This window comes from Oxyura jamaicensis, chromosome 17 (genome assembly GCF_011077185.1).
Source record: "Oxyura jamaicensis isolate SHBP4307 breed ruddy duck chromosome 17, BPBGC_Ojam_1.0, whole genome shotgun sequence".
NCBI classification, from domain to species: Eukaryota; Metazoa; Chordata; class Aves; order Anseriformes; family Anatidae; genus Oxyura; species Oxyura jamaicensis.
This window is the reverse complement of record NC_048909.1, coordinates 250,639-270,047: the sequence shown is the minus strand read 5'-3', so window position 1 is coordinate 270,047 and position 19,409 is coordinate 250,639. Positions and strand designations below refer to the sequence as shown.

At 58.1% G+C, this 19,409-nt stretch overlaps 1 protein-coding gene across 8 annotated transcripts in view; it reads left to right on the top strand.

Moving 5' to 3' along the window:
• The window catches only part of ABCA2 (ATP binding cassette subfamily A member 2), a 43,310-nt gene that overhangs the window by 13,329 nt on the left and 10,572 nt on the right, over nt 1-19,409 (top strand). For 2 of the 8 annotated variants that reach the window (XM_035341273.1, XM_035341272.1), the window contains 30 exons: nt 2,095-2,206; nt 2,665-2,831; nt 3,018-3,145; nt 3,357-3,461; nt 3,957-4,142; nt 4,211-4,444; nt 5,143-5,474; nt 5,786-5,945; nt 6,211-6,339; nt 6,636-6,803; nt 7,125-7,221; nt 7,651-7,824; nt 7,905-8,007; nt 8,997-9,111; nt 9,787-9,977; nt 10,372-10,522; nt 10,852-11,056; nt 11,618-11,782; nt 12,079-12,259; nt 12,547-12,759; nt 13,070-13,266; nt 13,636-13,818; nt 14,281-14,465; nt 14,792-14,912; nt 15,195-15,485; nt 16,747-16,965; nt 17,324-17,426; nt 17,842-18,170; nt 18,796-19,009; nt 19,173-19,278. In XM_035341273.1, coding sequence (XP_035197164.1) covers nt 2,095-2,206; nt 2,665-2,831; nt 3,018-3,145; nt 3,357-3,461; nt 3,957-4,142; nt 4,211-4,444; nt 5,143-5,474; nt 5,786-5,945; nt 6,211-6,339; nt 6,636-6,803; nt 7,125-7,221; nt 7,651-7,824; nt 7,905-8,007; nt 8,997-9,111; nt 9,787-9,977; nt 10,372-10,522; nt 10,852-11,056; nt 11,618-11,782; nt 12,079-12,259; nt 12,547-12,759; nt 13,070-13,266; nt 13,636-13,818; nt 14,281-14,465; nt 14,792-14,912; nt 15,195-15,485; nt 16,747-16,965; nt 17,324-17,426; nt 17,842-18,170; nt 18,796-19,009; nt 19,173-19,278 — 5,264 coding nt within the window. The remainder of the gene's footprint in view (nt 1-2,094; nt 2,207-2,664; nt 2,832-3,017; nt 3,146-3,356; nt 3,462-3,956; nt 4,143-4,210; nt 4,445-5,142; nt 5,475-5,785; nt 5,946-6,210; nt 6,340-6,635; nt 6,804-7,124; nt 7,222-7,650; nt 7,825-7,904; nt 8,008-8,996; nt 9,112-9,786; nt 9,978-10,371; nt 10,523-10,851; nt 11,057-11,617; nt 11,783-12,078; nt 12,260-12,546; nt 12,760-13,069; nt 13,267-13,635; nt 13,819-14,280; nt 14,466-14,791; nt 14,913-15,194; nt 15,486-16,746; nt 16,966-17,323; nt 17,427-17,841; nt 18,171-18,795; nt 19,010-19,172; nt 19,279-19,409) is intronic. The other 6 variants (XM_035341279.1, XM_035341280.1, XM_035341275.1 and 3 more) reach the window with 5 other exon arrangements.

Genomic DNA, 19,409 nt, shown 5'->3' with positions numbered 1-19,409 from the left:
TCAGGGGGATTCTGGGGCTTGCTGGGGCCAGGGTGAGGGCAGCAAATTGATGGGGCAGGAGCTCAGGGTGCCCTGGAGATGCACAGCTGGAGCTCCACGGGTACCACACTGCCAGGAGGAGGTGGCGGTGCAGAGCTTGCCTGGCCTTTGTGTGGCAGCAAGATGCCTCACAAGATGCCTCCCTGGGCAGGTGCCTTCTGTGGGCAGAGGGGGACAGATGCCTCAGGGCAGCACAGCGGAGCCAGGGGAGGCACTGGCAGCTGGCAGCCATGGCCCAATGTAACAGTGGTCTGAGCAGGTGCTGGCGAGGGAGAGCCCAGCTGAGGAGTGTAGGGGATGAGCTGAGGGTGGCTGGCGCTGCCCTGATTCCTGCCCTGGCGCTGATATGTGCTTTGTGTTGTGTTTTTTTGGTTTGTGTTTTCTTTCTTTTCTCTCACGTTTTCTTCTTCTTTTCCACCATCACCCCTGCCTGCCTGCCCTCCATGCCTCTACTGCATGCTCCAGTCTGTAAGTTGGTTGGATGGGTGGGTGCCTCTCCCCTTCCCCTGCCATTGCCAGCAAAATCTTCTGGGGAGAAAGAGACCAGTTTGGATCAGCTCACTCTGGCCTAATCAGCACCTCTGTAACCTGTTGCCTTCCTCCTTCCTCCTTGGCTGGTGAAGATGAGCTTGGGCAGTGCAGTGTGGCCCTGCCTGCCTACCCACATTGTGCCAGCCACCTGTGGCCCTCATGGCCCTGGCCCCTGCTGTTGCTGACCAGCCCGGGCCGGCCCCAGACACTGCCTCCAGTGGGTTTTCCTTGCTGAGGCTGAGTTTAGCAGGTGCTGGGACCACTCATGGCTGTGACCTTGGCTGGTTGGGCTGCAGAGGGCATGCCAGGCCTGGCAGAGGCTCCCCTGTCCCATCTTGTTGCCTCTCTCCTGGGGCAAACCCTGCTGCATGCAGGTTCCAGTGCAGCTCATGATTGCCCAGTTGTGCCTTTGTCCCACTGGCTGTCCCCAAAGCAGCCAGTCTGGAGGCAGTTCTGGTCCCCTGCCACTGGGTCCCTGTCCCAGGCCCTCGCAGCTGGGACGGAGCTGGGACACAGCACTAGCAGAAGGAACCAGAAGGACAGCAAGAGGTCACCCAGATGCTAGTGTTGTCACCTCACCGTGGCACAGCTTCCAGCATGGAGCCCATCCATCGTGTGCCTCAAGCAGGCTGTTGGCCCATCTATCTGTGCCTGGCCACGTCTGCCCTGGACTGTTCTCGTTTGTGCCCAGAAGCCCGTCTTCACCAGCCCTCCTGTCGTGGCTGTGTTAACAGCACCGACCCACCTCTAACCAGGGGCACCGGTGGGTCAAGGGCTAACCCCACCCAGCCCTGCCAGGTGCTGCCCAGTGACAGCCTTTGGTCTCCCTCAGGAGGGATCCGTGCAGGCTGCTGTGCTTGCCCTGCCCAGGGAATGAGGGGGAAAGGCTGCAGCTGATGAAGGCTCAGTTCTGTCTGGGGGTGAACATTTGCTGTCTCCTCACTGCTCCTCATTTTCTCCATCTCCCCCCTCACCATGTCTCCATTTCTCACCTCCAGCAGTCTCACGTCGGGGCAGCCAGGTGGGGAGGAGGATGGGTCTCAAGAGGGGCCCTGGCCTGTGGGTGACAGCTCTTGCCTGTTGTATTCTTCCTTCTTCTCTTCCTCTGGAAATGCAGCAGTGCCTCTGAGGTTACTAACAAGAGCGGCCAAGAGGCTGGGGGAAGTTGGTGGCACTTGTGTGGGCAAGTGTCAGAAGTCAGCACCATCCTGGGGCTGAGTGGCCACCATCATCCGGGGGGGAGTGAGCACAGGCAAGGTGGCACAAGCTGGGGTGGCTGTGGAGGTGGGCAAGATTTGCCCCCAGCCCCAAGGGGCTGCCAGCACGGACAATCTTGTTGGCCATGCAGGAAGGCTGCAAACTTCTGACCTTGGCTGCCCAACGTCCCCCGGGGCTTGCAGGGTGCAGCAAGTGCTTCTCTCTGAACTGAGTGTCTGTCTCTCTGGTGGCCCCTACCTGCCCTTGCCTCTCCTTTTTCCCACCCCTGCCTTCCCCTGCCTCTTCTGTGCTCTCTCACTGCTCCAGCTTTCTACACGGCGGCCCCACTCACCTCGGCTGGGATCCTGCCTATCATGCAGTCCCTGTGTCCCGATGGCCAGCGTGATGAGTTTGGCTTCCTGCAGTACTCCAACTCCACGTGAGTCACACTCTTGCTGCACTCTTCTTAGTCCTGCACATGTGCACACACATGGACATGCACATATGTACACATGCATGTACACACATGCACATGTGCACAGCATGCATGTTCTTACACTGGCAACATCCCACTGGGGAAGGTGCAGAAGCATGCGTCATCTGATGCATTTGTGTGCAGAGTCCCTTGTCCCCAGGGAGCAGGGGAAATCTCAGTCCATCTCCCCTGCACTTGCAGCATCCCAGGTGCCTTGCACTGTGCTGGGAGGAGGTGGCCCTGGGGACACCAGGAGGTGCTGCAGCTCTCCTCTGCATCCCTGGCACGTTTAGGCTCAGAGTGCAGGCGAGTGCAGCAGCATGATGCCATGCTGTCTGGGTGCTGCAGCTCCTGAGGGGCCCTTCCCCCAGGGCAATGTGTGTTCCATCCCTGAAGCTGCAGTAGTGCTGTGCTCTCTACAGGGTGACGCAGCTCCTGGAGCACCTCAGTGAGGTGGTGGAGCAGAGTAACTTGTTCGACCCAGACCACCCGGGCCTGGAGGAGGAGCTGGAGTCCCTGCGTCGGCGCCTGGAGGCACTCAGCAGCAGCGAGCCCAGCTCCATGGACACCCACTTCAGCAGCCAAGCAGGTAGGCTATGCCTGCCAGGGATGGAGGTGTCCCTTCACAGGGTGCCTAGCAATGTGGCAGTGCCCTGCCACTGCCCCTCATGGCTGCATGCCAGGCAAGGCCAGCTATGAGATGTCCATGCGTGGGGCCAAGCTGTGTCCCCTCTGATCATGGGCTGCTCTGACCTCCTCCTTTGCTCCTTGTCAGGGTCTGGCTTCACACTGGGGTGGGCAGCCAAGGACCAGGGCGAGCTGCAGCGCTTCCTCACGCAGAACCTGTCCCTTCCCAATGGCACGACCGAGCTCCTCTTGGGCTCCAGCATTGACCTGCAGGAGGTGGGTGATGGCATGGGGGTTGCAGGGCACTGCACTGCAGCAGCAGGGAGGTGCATCCCAACCCAGACTGAGCCCTGACTGCCATACCCGTGGGGTGGGGGCCAGCGGGCACCCAGCAGGGACTCATCCTACCCTGTGCCAGGGCACTGCCCAGCAGTGCGGTCCTTCTACTCCTAGCATGCTCAGCAGCCTTTTCCCATCCCTGGTGCAGGTATACCACCTGTTGTTTGGCTCGTCTCCTTTGGCACCGGACAATATCCATGAGCAAGACCTGTGGGATTGGTTTGGACCCAGTGACAAAATCTCACAGCTGGAGGTGAGGAATGTGCAGGGGATGCGGTGGGGCAGAGCTTATCCTCCACATCCCATCTGCACTGGCTTGCCTAGCTCTGCCATACATGCAGGATGGTTTAGAGTTATCTAGCAAAGGGGATGTGATGGGACATTTTCAGATGTCCAGAGCAGCTGTAGGGTCACCTGGGTCCCATTGTGGTTCTGCCACCAATTCCCCAGGTGCTTTGAGGTGGGCCGGTGCCCACAACTCAGTTTCCCATGGCAATGGGTGGTGGCACTGCCTGGAAGAGAGGAGGAAAACATTACCCCCTGTGGCCTGGGATGCTCTTGGCTGTGAGGACTGAGCCCCATGCCCTGCCCAGGATGGTGTTCCCCCAGATCTGCATGCCCCCTTTTTCTTTCCCCTCTGTGAAGACTCTGGATGTGGGTGCTGTGGGGCCATTCACATGTGCTTGGGATGGAGGGAGACACTGTGGAGCCCCAACACTCTCAGACACCTTCTTTGGTCCTCTTGTAGAAGAGCCTCCCCAGCGGCTGGAGAAGCCTGCGGGAAGGGCTGGTCCACAGTGCACTGCGCAACCCCTCCACAGCCCTGCAGAGGCCGGCGTTGCTCCGCCTGCTCTCCCAGGCCCTGGGCCTTGCCAGTGCCACCACAGCACCTACAGGCTCCTACAGCCCCCAGGCCTTCGTCACTGAGATGGAGGTGAGCACCTGGCTGGGGTGAGGAGGGGCACGACCGCAGTGCCCTCACTGGGGCAAGCTCAGCCACAGCTCCCTGCCCTGCAGGGTGTTCTCTTCACAGCACCAGTGCTGGAGCAGCTGACATGCGAGCAGAGCTCTGGGACGCTGCACCGCCTCCTGCGTGTGGCCCCAAGCCAGCAGCCACTGCTGCAGGCATACCGTGCGCTGGCATGCAATGGCAGCCGGGCAGCCCGCGAGGAGCGCTTTGCCCTGCTGGCTGCTGAGCTGCGGGACCAGCTGGATGTCCCCAAGATCATCAGCAGGGTGAGAATGGGGCTGGGGCATGGCTGCAGGAGCTGGTGAGTAGTGGGGCTGGCAGCTGTGGCCCTGGGGTGTCGGGTGAGCCATGGGGCAGGGCTGTGTCCCAAACTGCTCTTCCCTAACTGCTGGGGGCTGCACTGGGATGCTTTGCCAGCCCTGGTTTCTGTACATGGCCTAGCCACTCCTTATTCCATGTGGGCATCTCCCCTGTCTAGCTCCGTGGCCTGCTGGAGATGGTCTTCACAGCTCCAGTGGGACCCCAGATGATGTCCCCCTGCTGGCACCCACACTGGCACTTTCTGTTGGATGTGATGAGGGGCAGAGCTATACTGGGTGTCCACAGCATCCTCACAGAGTGTCCCAGCAGGGTCTACACCTTTCCATGGTGCCTACGATGCCCTTGGGACACAGCTCATTGAGGCTGTGTCTGAGGTCCCCCTCCTCATTTCATCCTTGTCTGACAGACACTTCTCACAAGTTCCCCAGCAAGACCCTGACAGTATTTGGCTGTGCTCCTGCTGTCAGATTGTTGTGGATGCAATATGATGAGTCTGGGACACAGCTCCAACCTTTTAACCAAGAATGGGGATGTCATCACTTGGAATGCCCCTTAATCCCCTCCTTTTGGCAGCCTGCAAGCAGGGCCCCTTTGCTCCATTGCCATGGCTGTGAGTAATCCTCTTGCCTGCTTGTCTTCACAGCTGCAACTGGATGAGGTGAACAGCACAGCAGCCCAGCACCGGCTCCGCACCCTCCTAGAGGACCTCATGGAGATGGAGAAGGTTCTCCGCGACATGGACATCCTCTCAGCACTGGCCAGGCTCCTGCCCAGGGGAGCCTGCACCAGCAAGGCTCCACCACCTACCACCAACAGCACTGGCTGGGCCAGCGCTAATGCCACGGCCAACAATGCCACAGTGGAAGAGGAGGGTGCCAGGGGGGACCTGGCTGGCGGTGACAACCCCCAGGGGCAGTTCTCAGCCTTTGTGCAGCTTTGGGCTGGTCTGCAACCCATCCTCTGTGGCAACAACCGGTAGGAGTCCCATGAGGAGAATGGGGCCAGGGAACAGCATGAGCTATGAGATCCCTTCCTGGGGCAGGGTGCAGGGGATCCCACCTTGCTTCTGTCAACGGTAAAGGGGCAGACTTGTCCCTTACTGAGTATGCAGGATGTGGGTGCCACACCACGTCCTTGTGCTGCTGCCAGGGGAAACTCCCCGCGCCAGGCAGCACTGTGGCAGCACCTCACTGGCATGGGATTCAGTGGGAAATCTGCCACAGGGCTGCCTGAAGGGAGGGATATTGGGGTTGGAGTGGAGTTTGCAGCCTGGACTGTGTTTGCAGGACAATTGAACCTGAGGCACTGAAGCAGGGCAACATGAGCTCTCTGGGCTTCACCAGCAAGGAACAGCGAAACCTAGGACTCCTCGTACATCTTATGACCAGCAACCCCAAAATTCTTTATGCTCCTGTGGGTACCGAAGTGGACAAGGTCATCCTGAAGGTGAGAGCTTCAGCTCATGTGGGTGCAGAGTCCAGAACCCCTTTGCTTCCCCTCCCACTAGCCCAGTCCACAAGGGACATCCATGCCCAAAGGAGCTCAGAAGGGCTGGGGGGCTGGAGCTGAGCAGGCAGGAGGGAGCCAGCTGCCAGAAAGCACCTGCAGGGCGGTGGGCTGGTACCTCCATGGCTGCTAGGGTGGAGTGCAGCACTGTCCTGGAGAGTGGTTAACCCAGCATTTTCCCACGGCATGACCTTCCGCCCCACAGGCCAACGAGACCTTTGCCTTTGTGGGCAATGTCACCCACTATGCCAAGGCATGGCTGAACATATCACCTGAGATCCGGGCCTACCTAGAAGAGGGCAGGCTGCAGAGACGCATCCGCTGGCTCCAGCAGGTAGGGTAGTGCTGTGGGGACTGAGCCTGCTTCAAGTTACTGCCTCATGGGCAGGAAAGGGGAGTCTTGCCCCCAGGTACCCCTTAGCTTCCACACATGGATGCTCAGGTGCTACTTGGATGCTTACCTGCTCTTGTGAGAACCAGGCTGGTTCCCTGTGCAGGGCAGATGCTGTCTTGCTGTCCGCAGGAGGAGCATTAGGAAAGGGTTGGTCTCATCTGTGTCCACAGGGAGGGCAGTGCTGAGTGGCAGAGGTACCCCAACTTCTGTCCTCCATGTCTTCCTCCCTGTTCCAGTTCACCACTGACCTCCACAAGCACCCAGAGATCCTGAATGTCTCCGAAAATGACCTTCTCCACAACTTTCTCAACGGCAACTTCTCACTGCCCAATGCCAGTGTCCTGCTCCAGCAGCTGGACACTATTGATAATGCTGCCTGTGGCTGGGTCCACTTCATGGCCAAGGTGAGACTGCACCCATCTGTGGACATGCAGGTGCTTGGAACAGCACCCACCACCCACAGCTGGGCTCTGCAGGGCCAAAGAGGGGTCAGATCTGCTCAGATCTCCTTCAGGCCACATGTTGAGAGACCTAGAGAGGAGACGGTGGCTTCTCTGGTGTCACAAGCTTTGGGGGAGATGTCAACAGTGGAGGTGCCCATCCTCTGCTGGGTTCAGGTCACTTGTGTGGTCACTGTGGGGGGCACATGCCATAGAGGGGGTATGGGATCCATGACCAGAACCATGAGGAGTGATGGGATCTGCCTGGCCTTCCCCTCCTACCAGGTCAGTGTGGACATCTTCAAGGGCTTCCCAGATGAGGAGAGCATCGTCAACTACACACTGAACCAGGCCTACCAAGACAACGTCACAGTCTTTGCCAGTATGTCCCTTGGGAACCAGCCCCTTTGCAGGGGTCCCTGTAGCCATGTGTGAAGCCATCACCCAGACCTGGGGCCACTGGCTTTGGGACATTGGCTGACTCATGCATGTGTTGGGTGGATGAGTGGATCAAGTGTGCCAGCTCTCTCTTCGAGTACCTTGCTTCTCCCTCTGCTCTGTGCATTGATCCTGGCTGAGCCCCTACAAGCACAGCTCCCTGCCACTGTCCTGGCTTGCCCACCATGGGTGCCTGTAGTCAGTGTGACAATGGGACATCAGCACCATCCTTGGCCATTGTAGTCCTTGTCTCACCCTCTGCTGCGACATGCTGAGCCCGGGGTCCTGGCCATCCCTGCCTGTCACTGTGGGCTGGCTGGTGTGGCCATCTCCTGCAGTGCCACCAGGCTCTCTGCCTCTCCACTGCCCACAGGTGTAATCTTCCAGACCAACAGGGATGGCTCACTGCCCCCACACGTCATGTACAAGATCCGGCAGAACTCCAGCTTCACAGAGAAGACCAATGAGATCCGGCGTGCATACTGGCGGCCTGGACCCAACACTGGTGGCCGCTTCTACTTCCTCTATGGCTTCGTCTGGATCCAGGGTGAGTGCCAGCTCCTTGCCTCACCATGCTCCTCACCCTGCCCATGCTGCCCACTCAGCCTGGCCTCTCCTACTCCCCAGACATGATGGAGCGTGCCCTCATCAACACTTTTGTTGGCCATGATGTGGTGGAGCCTGGCAACTATGTGCAGATGTTCCCATACCCATGTTACACCCGGGACGAGTGAGTAACACCAAAGTGGGCATGACCTTCTCTCTGCCCTTTGGGCAGTCTAAATCAGCCAGGACACTTCAGCTGGGGAACAGGGACAAGTTTTGGGGGCTGGTGACATGGGGAGTGATGAGCAACCTGTGGTTTGGACCACCGAGCTAAGCAAGCAGCAAGCAGGGGGTTGGATTTTTTTTCCTCAGTTCATAGTTCAAGTGAGGAACTCGTGACTCCAGGGTCTGGTGACAGGATGAGGGGGAATGGGCTAAAGTTGCGACAGAGGAGGTTTAGGTTGGATATTAGGAAGAACTTCTTTACTGAAAGGGTTGTTAGGCATTGGAATGGGCTGCCCAGGGAAGTAGTTGAGTCACCTTCCCTGGAGGTATTTAAAAGACGTTTAGATGTAGAGCTTAGCAATATGGTTTAGTGGAGGACTTGTTAGTGTTAGGTCATGTGTTGGACTACGTGATCTTGGAGGTCTCTTCCAACCTAGATGATTCTGTGATTCTGTGTCTCAGAGATTGGATTACTTGGGGGGAACAAGAGAAGTGTGGTAAATGGGTGGCAGATGCATCTGTTAGTGGTTATTGAACACAAAGGTCTGGATGGAGCACCTTGACAAGTCTGATACCCACCAGCCCTCCAGGGCAGGAAGATGCAAGGGGTCCTGTCCACAGCAGGGCAGGCACTGCACTGGGCCAAGCCTGTGCAGCTGTTGCAGGGCTGCCTGCTGGGACCTAATAAACTGACACCAGGCTTTCCGATGGACTCATTGGAGGAGCTCTGAAAAATGCCTCCCCTCCGCATGTCTCAGGTTTCTCAGGTATCAAGTAGAGATGGGAGCAGTAGCTCTTGCAGGTCACTGAGGAGCTGCTGAGGGCCACAGTAGTCCCCAGGTGGTTGGAGAGCACTTCCACTGCCCTGTGGCCTGTCCCCAGGGCCTTCCCAAGTTACTGTGGTGGTGCTACCATCCAGCTCTCCCCTCTCTTCCTGTACCCCACCAGCTTTCTCTTCGTCATTGAGCACATGATGCCCCTGTGCATGGTGATCTCCTGGGTCTACTCAGTAGCCATGATGATCCAGCATATTGTGACAGAGAAGGAACATCGCCTGAAAGAGGTGAGGATGGTGGGAGAGATCCGTGGGGAGGAGCTGCTGTCTCCTTTGCCCAACTGCCTGGCTGCACAGGGCATGCCAGGTGCTGGGACTCGTCCCTTCTGCCAAGTCGCCTCTCTCTCACCCTGTAGCAGTTCCTAGACAGCAGCAGCCCAGGACCTTGCTTGGCCCAGAGCTGCCTGCAAAGGGGAGAGCGCTGCAGAAATCAAGAGTGTGCTCAAGCTGCTGGGCACAGTGCCAGGCTGAGCTGACCGGTGTCTCAGAGAACTGCTGCCAGCAGTCAGGGCAGCCTGTGGGGAGAACACTGGCCCCAGCTCAGCCTGTGGCCCTGCTGCTCAAAGCTCTGCCACATGCTGGGACACAGCCTGGCACTGCCAGGGTAGGGCAGCCCATTGCCAAACCCCTGGCTCCATCTACATCCTGGTGCCCCAGGCACAGATCTCAATCCTGGGGTTCTGCCATGGCTCGTCCCTGGGCTGAACTGTTTTTCCTGAGCACCCCTGTCATGAGCTTTGGTTAGAGCTAGAGGCAGCTGAGCTTGCAGTCACCCTGGCATGGGGTGCTGTGGTCTGGCCACTCCCCTCAGTGCTATCCTTTGCTCTCCCAGCCCCAGCAAGTGACAGGCTGGGAGATGCACAGGGTAGGGAACAGCCTTGTTGAGCAGTGCCAGTCTTGCAGGTCATGAAGATGATGGGCTTGAACAATGCAGTGCATTGGGTGGCTTGGTTCATCACCGGCTTTGTCCAGCTCTCCATCTCAGTCACAGCACTCACTGCAATCCTGAAGTATGGCAAGGTCCTGATGCACAGTGACGTCCTCATCATCTGGCTCTTTCTTGCCATTTATGCTGTGGCCACCATCATGTTCTGGTGAGCTGCCTTGTTCCCTCCATGGGGTCAGGGGGTACCAGCAGTGCCAGGTCCCTGGCAGGGTGTCCTTGTGCCATGGGGTGAGGGTGCTGGGAGCTGTATGGTAAGGGCTGGTGGAGCAGTACACGTTCCCCCCAGCCGATTTGAACGGTAGTTTATCACCTCAACACCAATGAAATCAGTGTGGGGAAAGCCCTGGTGAGGCAGGATCTGGGGCTGGGCACTAGAGGGTCCCTCCATCATTGGCAGGGGGAGCTCAGCATTCACGTCCCTGGGGGGAAGGTGGTGCTGGGTGCGGGAGAGGGGGATTCCCAGGTGGGGCAGAACTTCTCTGGTTGTGGGGTCACCTCTGTCTTGCAGCAGGGCTGGTGAGGTGACACTGTCCTCCCTACAGTTTCCTGGTGTCAGTGCTCTACTCCAAGGCCAAGCTGGCTTCTGCTTGCGGAGGCATCATCTACTTCCTCAGCTACGTGCCCTACATGTATGTGGCCATCCGGGAGGAGGTGGCGCATGACAAGATCACAGCCTTTGAGAAGTGCATTGCGGTGAGTTGGCTGCAGCTACCAGGAGGTGCCTGGCCCAGGATTTGTCCTAGGTACCCTATGTCCCCTACACAGGTGACAGCTACCACTAAGTCGTGGGCTCCCCACATCCTGTACACAAGTCACCAAGCCCTAGGCAAACCAATGTGCATGTGAACTGGCTCGCCATGGGGATTTGGAAGTATCTCCAGATGGTTTGGTGCCTCCCAGGGTGGGGAGTGTGTCCACGGGCCTGGGTGGGGCAGAGCCAGATGGGAATTTTGCCCCAACCTCTTCCTTCAGAGCTGGTCTGTGGTTCCTTCTGACATCCCCTTTCCCCCTCCTCCCTGCAGTCTCTCATGTCAACCACGGCCTTTGGGCTGGGCTCCAAGTACTTTGCACTGTATGAGGTAGCTGGTGTGGGCATCCAGTGGCACACCTTCAGCCAGTCGCCTGTGGAAGGAGATGACTTCAACCTCCTGCTGTCCATGATGATGCTGATCATAGATGCCGTGGTGTACGGGGTGCTCACGTGGTACATTGAGGCTGTGCACCCGGGTACGTGCAGGCAGGGTGGGCAGGGGCAGCATTAGGGCACTTATGATCCTGTAGGAGCCTCCCCACTGGGGATGCTGCTACGTCCTGGCTGTGTTCAGCTTTGATACAATTGGATTCAGCACAGCATGCGGAGGCCTGTCTCCTGTGTGTGCCCTCCTGGGGACACCTGCCCACATGCCTATACCCACTGGTGACTTCCGTGTCCCTGGCAATTTCCTAGGTCTTCAGTCATGTGTCTCAGTTTACTGACCAACATGGCATCCGTAGTTGGAGCATTACTCCCTCTTACTGCCTGTTTGAGGAGTCTTAACTACTCTGTTAGGTTTTCTAGGAAAACTGAAGCATGAGCCAGGCCCAGTTTTGTTTTGTTTCCCTGCACAGCCCGGCAGCATTTCCCCAGGCACTGGCAGCCTCATCCTGCAGTGGTGTTCCTGGGCTGGGGAAACTTCCCTGCCCATGCCTGTGCCTGTGCTTGTGCTCAGCTCTGCTCCAGCCCTCAGACGGCTTCTGTGCAGATGAGCTGCAGGGATGGCCCTGATTGAAGTAGGGTTGTGCTTGCAGGCATGTTTGGCCTGCCGCGGCCCTGGTACTTCCCCTTCCAGAAGTCCTACTGGCTGGGAAATGGACGAGTGGAGACCTGGGAGTGGACCTGGCCCTGGTCCCGTACCACCCGCCTCAGCATCATGGAAGAGGATCAGGCCTGCGCCATGGAGAGCAGGAGGCTGGGTGAGCTGGTGGGTTCAGAGGGTTGGCGGTAGGCCTTCAGGGCTTGGCCCTGGCTCTGTGGCAATGGATTCCATACATCCCCTGCACCCTTGTCCTGAAGGACAGATTGTATGTCAGGGCAGGATCCTTCCCAGGGACTGCTCCCATCGCTCAGGGCAGGAAAGGTTTGAGATGCAGAGGGGAAGGGCCAGGAGCCAGCATGGTCACTCCAGGATAGAGTGGGGGGGATTCATCCCGGGAACCCCCACTCACTCAGTGCCCAGCCCTGACTCCTTACTGCTCTGTTCTCATGACAGAGGAGACACGGGGAATCGAGGAGGAGCCAACCCACCTCCCCTTGGTCGTCTGCATTGACAAGCTCACCAAGGTCTACAAGACAGACAAGAAGCTGGCACTGAACAAGCTGAGCCTTAACCTCTATGAGAACCAGGTGGTGTCCTTCCTGGGGCACAATGGTGCAGGCAAAACCACCACCATGTGAGTTCCTGCTGGGGTGGACGTGGGCTGTGTCCTGGCCAGCTGTGGTAGGCTGGGAAGGTGCTGCATGGCCATACTTCCAGGGCTCCATGACTGCTGGTGCTGTCCCCAGAGGGAGGTGGTGTGGATGTAGGGGTGACACAGAGGGGGACCAACAGCCAGCACACAACCCTACACTGATACTGGTCTGCCCAGGGCCCAGCAGATACTCGGAGGTGGTGTTTGGGATTGGGGCCAGGGGACTGCGTGTGACGTTCCTTACCATGTCCTTTTCACTATCCATCCAGGTCCATCCTGACTGGCTTGTTCCCTCCGACCTCGGGCTCCGCTACCATCTATGGCCACGATATACGGACAGAGATGGATGAGATCCGAAAAAACCTGGGCATGTGTCCCCAGCACAATGTGCTCTTTGACAGGCTGACAGTGGAGGAGCACCTCTGGTTCTACTCACAGCTCAAGAGCATGGCAGAGGAGGAGATCCGCAAGGAGATGGACAAGTAGGCACCCACAACTTCTTTTGCCCCCATCTGCGCTTTTTGTGGAAGCAGGTCCCCTTCCCACTGGCCATGCCTTGGTAGGTGATCTGGGAACAGGAATCCCCCCAACATCAGCTCCACCAGGTCTTCTTGGAACTTGGGATATTGAGCTGGCATAAGATCCTCTCGTAGCATGGCTGTAGCTGGGCTGTCCTGACTGCCAAGAGACTCTGGCACCATGTGGGGAAGAGGAGTGAGATGCTCCCCACAGATGCTGGCTGCAGGTACAGGCCAGCCCCAGCAGTCCTGGTACTTCTCTTCCTGTCCCCAGGATGATTGAGGACCTGGAGCTCTCCAACAAACGCCATTCCCTGGTGCAGACCCTCTCAGGAGGCATGAAGAGGAAGCTGTCAGTGGCCATTGCCTTTGTAGGTGGGTCACGGGCTGTGATCCTGGACGAACCCACGGCTGGAGTCGATCCATATGCACGCAGGGCCATCTGGGACCTCATCCTCAAGTACAAGCCAGGTGAGCCAGGACAACACTCACCTGGGTTGCCGGAGTGGGAGAACAGCTTGCTGTGGGGTAGAAAACAGAGCCTGGGCTTAGGAGCACAGAGAAAACCCCTCACTGTGCCTGCTGAGAGGGACCAGATTGGCCTCTCCTGTCTCCCTGCCCAAGCTGTGTCATGGTCTCTCCCCATGTCTGTCTCCCTGTGGCAGTTGGACCCCTCCACATGTGACCCAGGGGTCCCTGTGAGACGCTGGGGGCATGGCCAGCTCTGTGTTCTCCTTCCTCATGCCCCCAGGCAGTGTGCCCTACCTAAGCAGGGCAAGCATGGGCTGCAGCAGCCTTGGTGTAGCCCCAGACCTCCTTATGCTCTGTGCCACCGGGCAGGGAGGACCATCTTGCTGTCCACTCATCACATGGATGAGGCTGACCTGCTGGGAGACCGCATCGCCATCATCTCCCATGGCAAGCTCAAGTGCTGTGGTTCCCCACTCTTCCTCAAGAGCACCTATGGTGATGGCTACAAGTTGACGGTGGTGAAGAAGCAGTCAGACACCAGAACCAGCACAGGTCTGTGGGCCCAGCAGGGCCCTGGGTTTAGAGGATGAGTAGATGGGACCAGCCCTTTCTGTGCACAGGAAAGGAGCAAGAGGTCAAAACCCAAATGCTCCTGCCCCAAGTCCCCATAGGCCACACACAGGGCATAGGGGGACAGGGTAGTGATGCAAGAGGTGGCATTGCTCGGGTCTTTGGGTCCCCAGTTAGATCCTGCATGGAGGTGTTGCCTCCAGGTGCTGATCCTGGTGTCCAGCCCAGAGGCTGCCTGCTGATGTCTGGAGTGGGCAGTGGTGCTCTGTGGGGCTGAGGGCAGAGCACCTACCCAGGCCAGGAAGCACGGTCAGAGCAGCCAGAAGCTGCGAGCACCCTGTGATAGATGCAGAAGGAACCCCTGAGGTGCTGGGAGTACTGTGGATGGCAGTGTTTGCTGGTAGAAGGCCAGAAGAAATGACCAGTGCTGCCCCTCTGCTGCAGAGCCAGGCCAGCCCCACAGTCCTCTAGGCCACTCCTCCGTCAGCCCCTGCTCTGAGCCCCGCGTCTCCCAGTTCATCAAGAAATACGTGGCCTCCTGCCTCCTCATCTCGGACACCAACACTGAGCTCTCCTACATCCTGCCCAGCGAGGCTGTCAAGAAGGGCTGCTTTGAGAGGCTCTTCCAGGTACCTGAGCCACCCACAACCCTGCTTCCTGCCTTTCTGGCAGTGCAAGGATGGGGATCACCATGAAGGAGCAGGACAAGCTCAGATGGGCATGGCACCTCATGAGGCTTAAGGGGGGACAAATGTGCATGTGGGCCCATGTGGAGTTGGTCCCAGAGGGGCAGGACACAGCACTGGGCCCATTCTAGCCCTGCCAAAGAGCTGCCAACAGCAGATGGTATGGGGCTGTTGTCCTGCCTGGCACCAGCACTCACCAGACGAGTGGCTGAGGCTGTCGCACTGCTGGAGCCTCCTGCCCTCTTCATGCAGTGCTTTCCCTTCCACAGCACTTGGAGCAGAGTCTGGAGGAACTTGACCTCACCAGTTTTGGGCTGATGGACACCACACTCGAGGAGGTCTTCCTGAAGGTGTCTGAGGAGGACCAGTCCTTGGAGAACAGTGATGTGGGTATGGACTGCAGGAGGCACATGGCAGTGCTGTTGGCACTGGGGCACAGGGAGTGAGGCAAAGGCACTGTGTGCCTTTACGTGGGCTTTGTGTCTCCTTTCTGCTTTTGCATGGGAGCAGGAGTCTCTGCAAAGAGGAGGGGGGGCCTCTGGCAGAGCCTGCCCCAGCTTAAGGGCAACCAGCAGCTGCTCTGATCTGGGTTTGCAAAGTACATCTGTGCTCTGCTGTGCAAGGCGCAGCAAAGGCTGGCACAGACAGCAGCAGTGCCCCTTCTCCTTCCAGACATGAAGGAGTCCAAGAAGGATGCCCTCCAGCCACCTGCCCCTGAACTGGACCCAAAGCCAGAGGCCAATGGGGAGCCCCTGGCTGAGGCAGACGTGCCTGAGAAGCCCGAGGTAGAGCTCAGCAACCTGGTGACATGCTCCAAGCTGGCGCAGTCGCAGGCGTCCTTGCGCTCTGCCTCCTCAGTGGGCTCCGTGCGGGGCGACGAAGGTGGGGCTTATTCTGAGTTCTTTGGGGATTACTCTCCATTGTTTGACAATCATCAGGACCCTGACAACATCAGTCTGCAAGGTTCGTAATGCCGCGTGGCGGTGTGTTGCTTGTGCACCACGATAGAGGTGCTCTGGGACGGGGAGGATGGCTGCTCCAAGGCAGAGTTGGCCCTCACCAGGGGGCCATGCCGTGGTGTACTGGGGGTCATGCTGGCTCAGCTGAGCCCCCAGTGGGGGTGAGCCTGTGTTCCAACAGACGATGTGTCCAGGGAGCCTGTAAAAGAGAGAGAAAGGGAGGCACAGGCCCTGCAGCCTGGGAAGAGGATTGGGGTGGGATGGCTGGAAACTGGTGCTTCTAGCCAAGGTTGGCACCCCCTGAACTGGTGTCATGTGCATGAGGGGTTCTGTGCTGAGGCACAGAGCTGGTGGGCTCACTGACAGGTGGAGGCATAGCCAGTGTTGGCCCTTCCCTTTGTCTCTCTTGAATCCTGCAACTAATCCTACCACTAACACACTTCTCACACTAGCAGTTGCATAGACTGGCAACACACTGTGGCATGGGGTGCACTGATATGGTGGCTGAGCTTCTGGGTTTTCTCCTCTTGGCTGGCCAGCCCAGCTGTCCAGCATGGAGTCGTCTTCCAGAGAGTGGCTCACTCTCCAGACCCTGGCATGGTTTCAGGACTGTCCCTGCCTAGATGCTCAAATTGCACAAGCACAGAGCATGCAGGCAGGAGCCCAAAGGCTACTGTTTAATTCACAAATCCTTTTCTGGGTTATCCCACCAGTTCTTGTCATGATTAATTTATTGCTGTGACAGTCTTCCTCCTCTGCCAGGTCTGTGTATTGCTCTGAGTATTGCTGAATTTGGGTCACTGGGATGCAGAGCAGCAGCGGTGTTGCACTGCGACCAGACTTTCCAGGTCCTAGCTCCAAACTCACTGCCTTGCTGGGTCCCCACACCCACAACCTGTCCCCCCTTTTCCTGACTGCGCTAAACCCTTGCCATCCAGGAGCCTCTGGGCTGGCTAGAACTGATGGGAAGATGGGGGGGGGGGGGGTCTGCAAAAAAGCACTGTTTTTTTTGTTTTGTTTTGTTTTGTTTTGTTTTGTTTTTAACTATTGTAACCATTTCCCATTTTGGGCCAAGAGAAACCTGCCAGCCAGCCGCCTTGCTTCATGCCATGGTAACACCACAGCTCAGTGGCCCCTCGGAGTGGCTTTGGCTAGCTCAGCATCTGGGTGGCCACAGCCTAAGGCAGGTGTGGGGTCACTGGGGCCCTGCAGGAGCGGCTGTGCAGGTGGCTCACATCCTCCTCCCTGCCACCTCCTCTCTGCAGACCAAGAGGCCGATGTGGAGGCAGAGGACCATGACCTGGCTGGGCAGGGGACTTTCAAGCTGGAGGGCTCGTGGCTGAAGCTGCGCCAGTTCCACGGGCTGATCGTAAAACGCTTCCACTGTGCCAAGCGCAACACCAAGGCCCTCTTCTCTCAGATCCTCCTGCCTGCCTTCTTTGTCTGCGTGGCCATGACTGTGGCACTCTCAGTGCCTGAAATAGGTACCTGCAAGCCCTTGTCCCAGTGGGGTGAGGAGGACAAGGGCGTCTTGCCCTGTCCCCTCTCCAGGGCCCAGACTTGTGCCCCTGCTCCAGGTCAGGTATCCTCTCTCTGCATTGGCAGCAGCTTGGAGTGAGGGCACATTTCCCACCCTGATGCCCTCACCAGCCAGGTCTTGCTGACACAAATGCTGGGGACTCAGCCCTTTCTGCCTTCCCCCATGGGGCTGGGGTGATGCTGGGGGTGGGACTCAAGTGATACAAGGACAAGGCTTGTGGGTGCTCAGCTTGCCTGTGAGCATGGGGCCACATGGGCAGGGGTACTGAGACCACAAACAGGTTCCTGTTTTTGTCTCCACAGGTGACCTGCCACCCCTCATCCTCTCGCCATCACAGTACCACAATTATACCCAGCCCAAGGGCAATTTCATTCCTTATGCCAACGAGGAGCGGCGTGAGTACCGGTGAGAGCTGCCGCTTGCTCAAGAGCATCATCCTGCACCCCAATCTCACTCCCATACCCAGAACCACAATGGGGTGATAGGACTGGGGAGGGTAGTTCACAGTCGGCCTAGCACTGGGGCTGGCTTGGGCTTGGAGCAGAGCCTGGCCAGTACAATGCCCCATGCAGAAAGTGGCCTCCGTTCTCCCCTGGGGTGTCTCTGGGAGAGATGCCAGTCCTGACACTGGCTGTGATCATCAGCTTGGCTCATGCCAGGCCTGGGCTGAGTGGGTACCCAAGGCTGTATGGCCATGGTGCCTGTGCCCATTCAGCCACTACATATACTGAGGCTGCAGGGACTTGCCCAGAAGATGGCCAAGGTGGGATGTCCCATGTCCCATGCCTCTTGTTCCTTTTACCTGTTGCTCTCCCTGCAGCTTGAGGCTGTCTCCTGACGCCAGCCCCCAGCAGCTAGTGAACACCTTCCACCTGCCCTCTGGCATTGGGGCCACCTGCGTGCTCAAGACAGCCTTCAACAACACACTGGACCAGCCCATGCAGACCCTGAACCTCAATAGCAATGAGTCCAAGATGCTGGCGGCCAAGTACTTTGATGCTATGTGCATCGACTCCTTCACGCAGGGCCTGCCGCTCTCCAACTTCGTGCCACCACCTCCATCCCCAGCTCCTTCTGACTACCCCATCTCAGTGGATGAGGACTTGCTGCATGCTTGGAACTCCACAACCTTCTCTTCTGCTATCAAAGGTGTCATCTGCAACTGGTGCATTGGTCTGTCTGGGCTGGGGTTTCATCTCTAGACAGGGCAATGTGTCTTCCTTGCAGGAGCAGCTATAGTGGCACCTCAAAGTGCCCATCAGGTGTGGTTTGGTTTGACGATAGCAGGGCATTGCTTGGCTGCACTTCTGAATCAGGGCTGATGCTAGCATTGTAGCATTGTTCCCCATTCAGCCTCAGCAGTCCTTGTGCAGCTTACTGGGCTGATGATGCCATTGGGAGTCTTGGTACCTGGGTTGGGTACTTTGTCCCCAGCCAACAGAATGACTGCATTGCTTTCTCCAGACATACTTCATGCCCTGTTTCTGCACCATTTCTGTTCCCTATCTGCTCCCACATTTTTTCCCAGGTCCATCTATTGGCCCCTTTATATCACTGGGACACAAAGGGCCACTTAAAGACTGGGCTCTGGTCAACAGGAGCTAACACAAAGGGCAGCAGGGCGGCTCCTCCTTGCCTGCCCAGAACCTCTTGGCTGAGTGTGAGGGAGGTTGATCCATGTGCTCCTCTCATCCACTGCTGTCTCCATTTTGCCCCACGCAGCCACCACAGCCAGGGCTGGCTGGGGCCTGACTCTGCCTCCTCTACCCCACAGAGACAGTCACCTCGGCTCCTGCCCTGCCCCAGATCATCCATGAGCCTATCAAGTGCACATGCTCCATGCAGGGGACTGGTTTCTCCTGCCCCAGTGGTGTGGGAGGCCACCCCCCACAGATGAAGGTGGTAACGGGGGACATCCTGGCAGACATCACGGGGCGCAACGTCTCTGAGTACCTGCTCTACACATCGGACCGCTTCCGTCTGCACAGGCAAGAGGGAAGCTGGGAGGGCTCTGCCCTCTGCCATAGTGCAGGACTTGGGGCTGGGGCCTCTGGGAGGCCCCAGGGGTGCTGACGGGAGCCAGGAATGTGGCCCTGTTATTGAACACAGGGGACAGCAGTCACAGCTTCTTGGGGGTGCTTTGTCCCACAGGTACGGGGCACTCACCTTTGGCAATGTCCAGAAATCCATCCCAGCCTCCTTTGGGGCCAGGGCCCCTGCCATGGTGCGCAAGATCGCCGTCCGGAGAACAGCCCAGGTAGGATCAAGCTGAGCCCTAAGGTAGCCAGGAGATGGGTGGGCAGCAGCAGCCCTGGCATGGGCGAGGTAGAGAAGGGAGAAAGCAGTGCTGCCTGTACAGCTGGGCCCCTCATCCACTGCTCTCCAGCA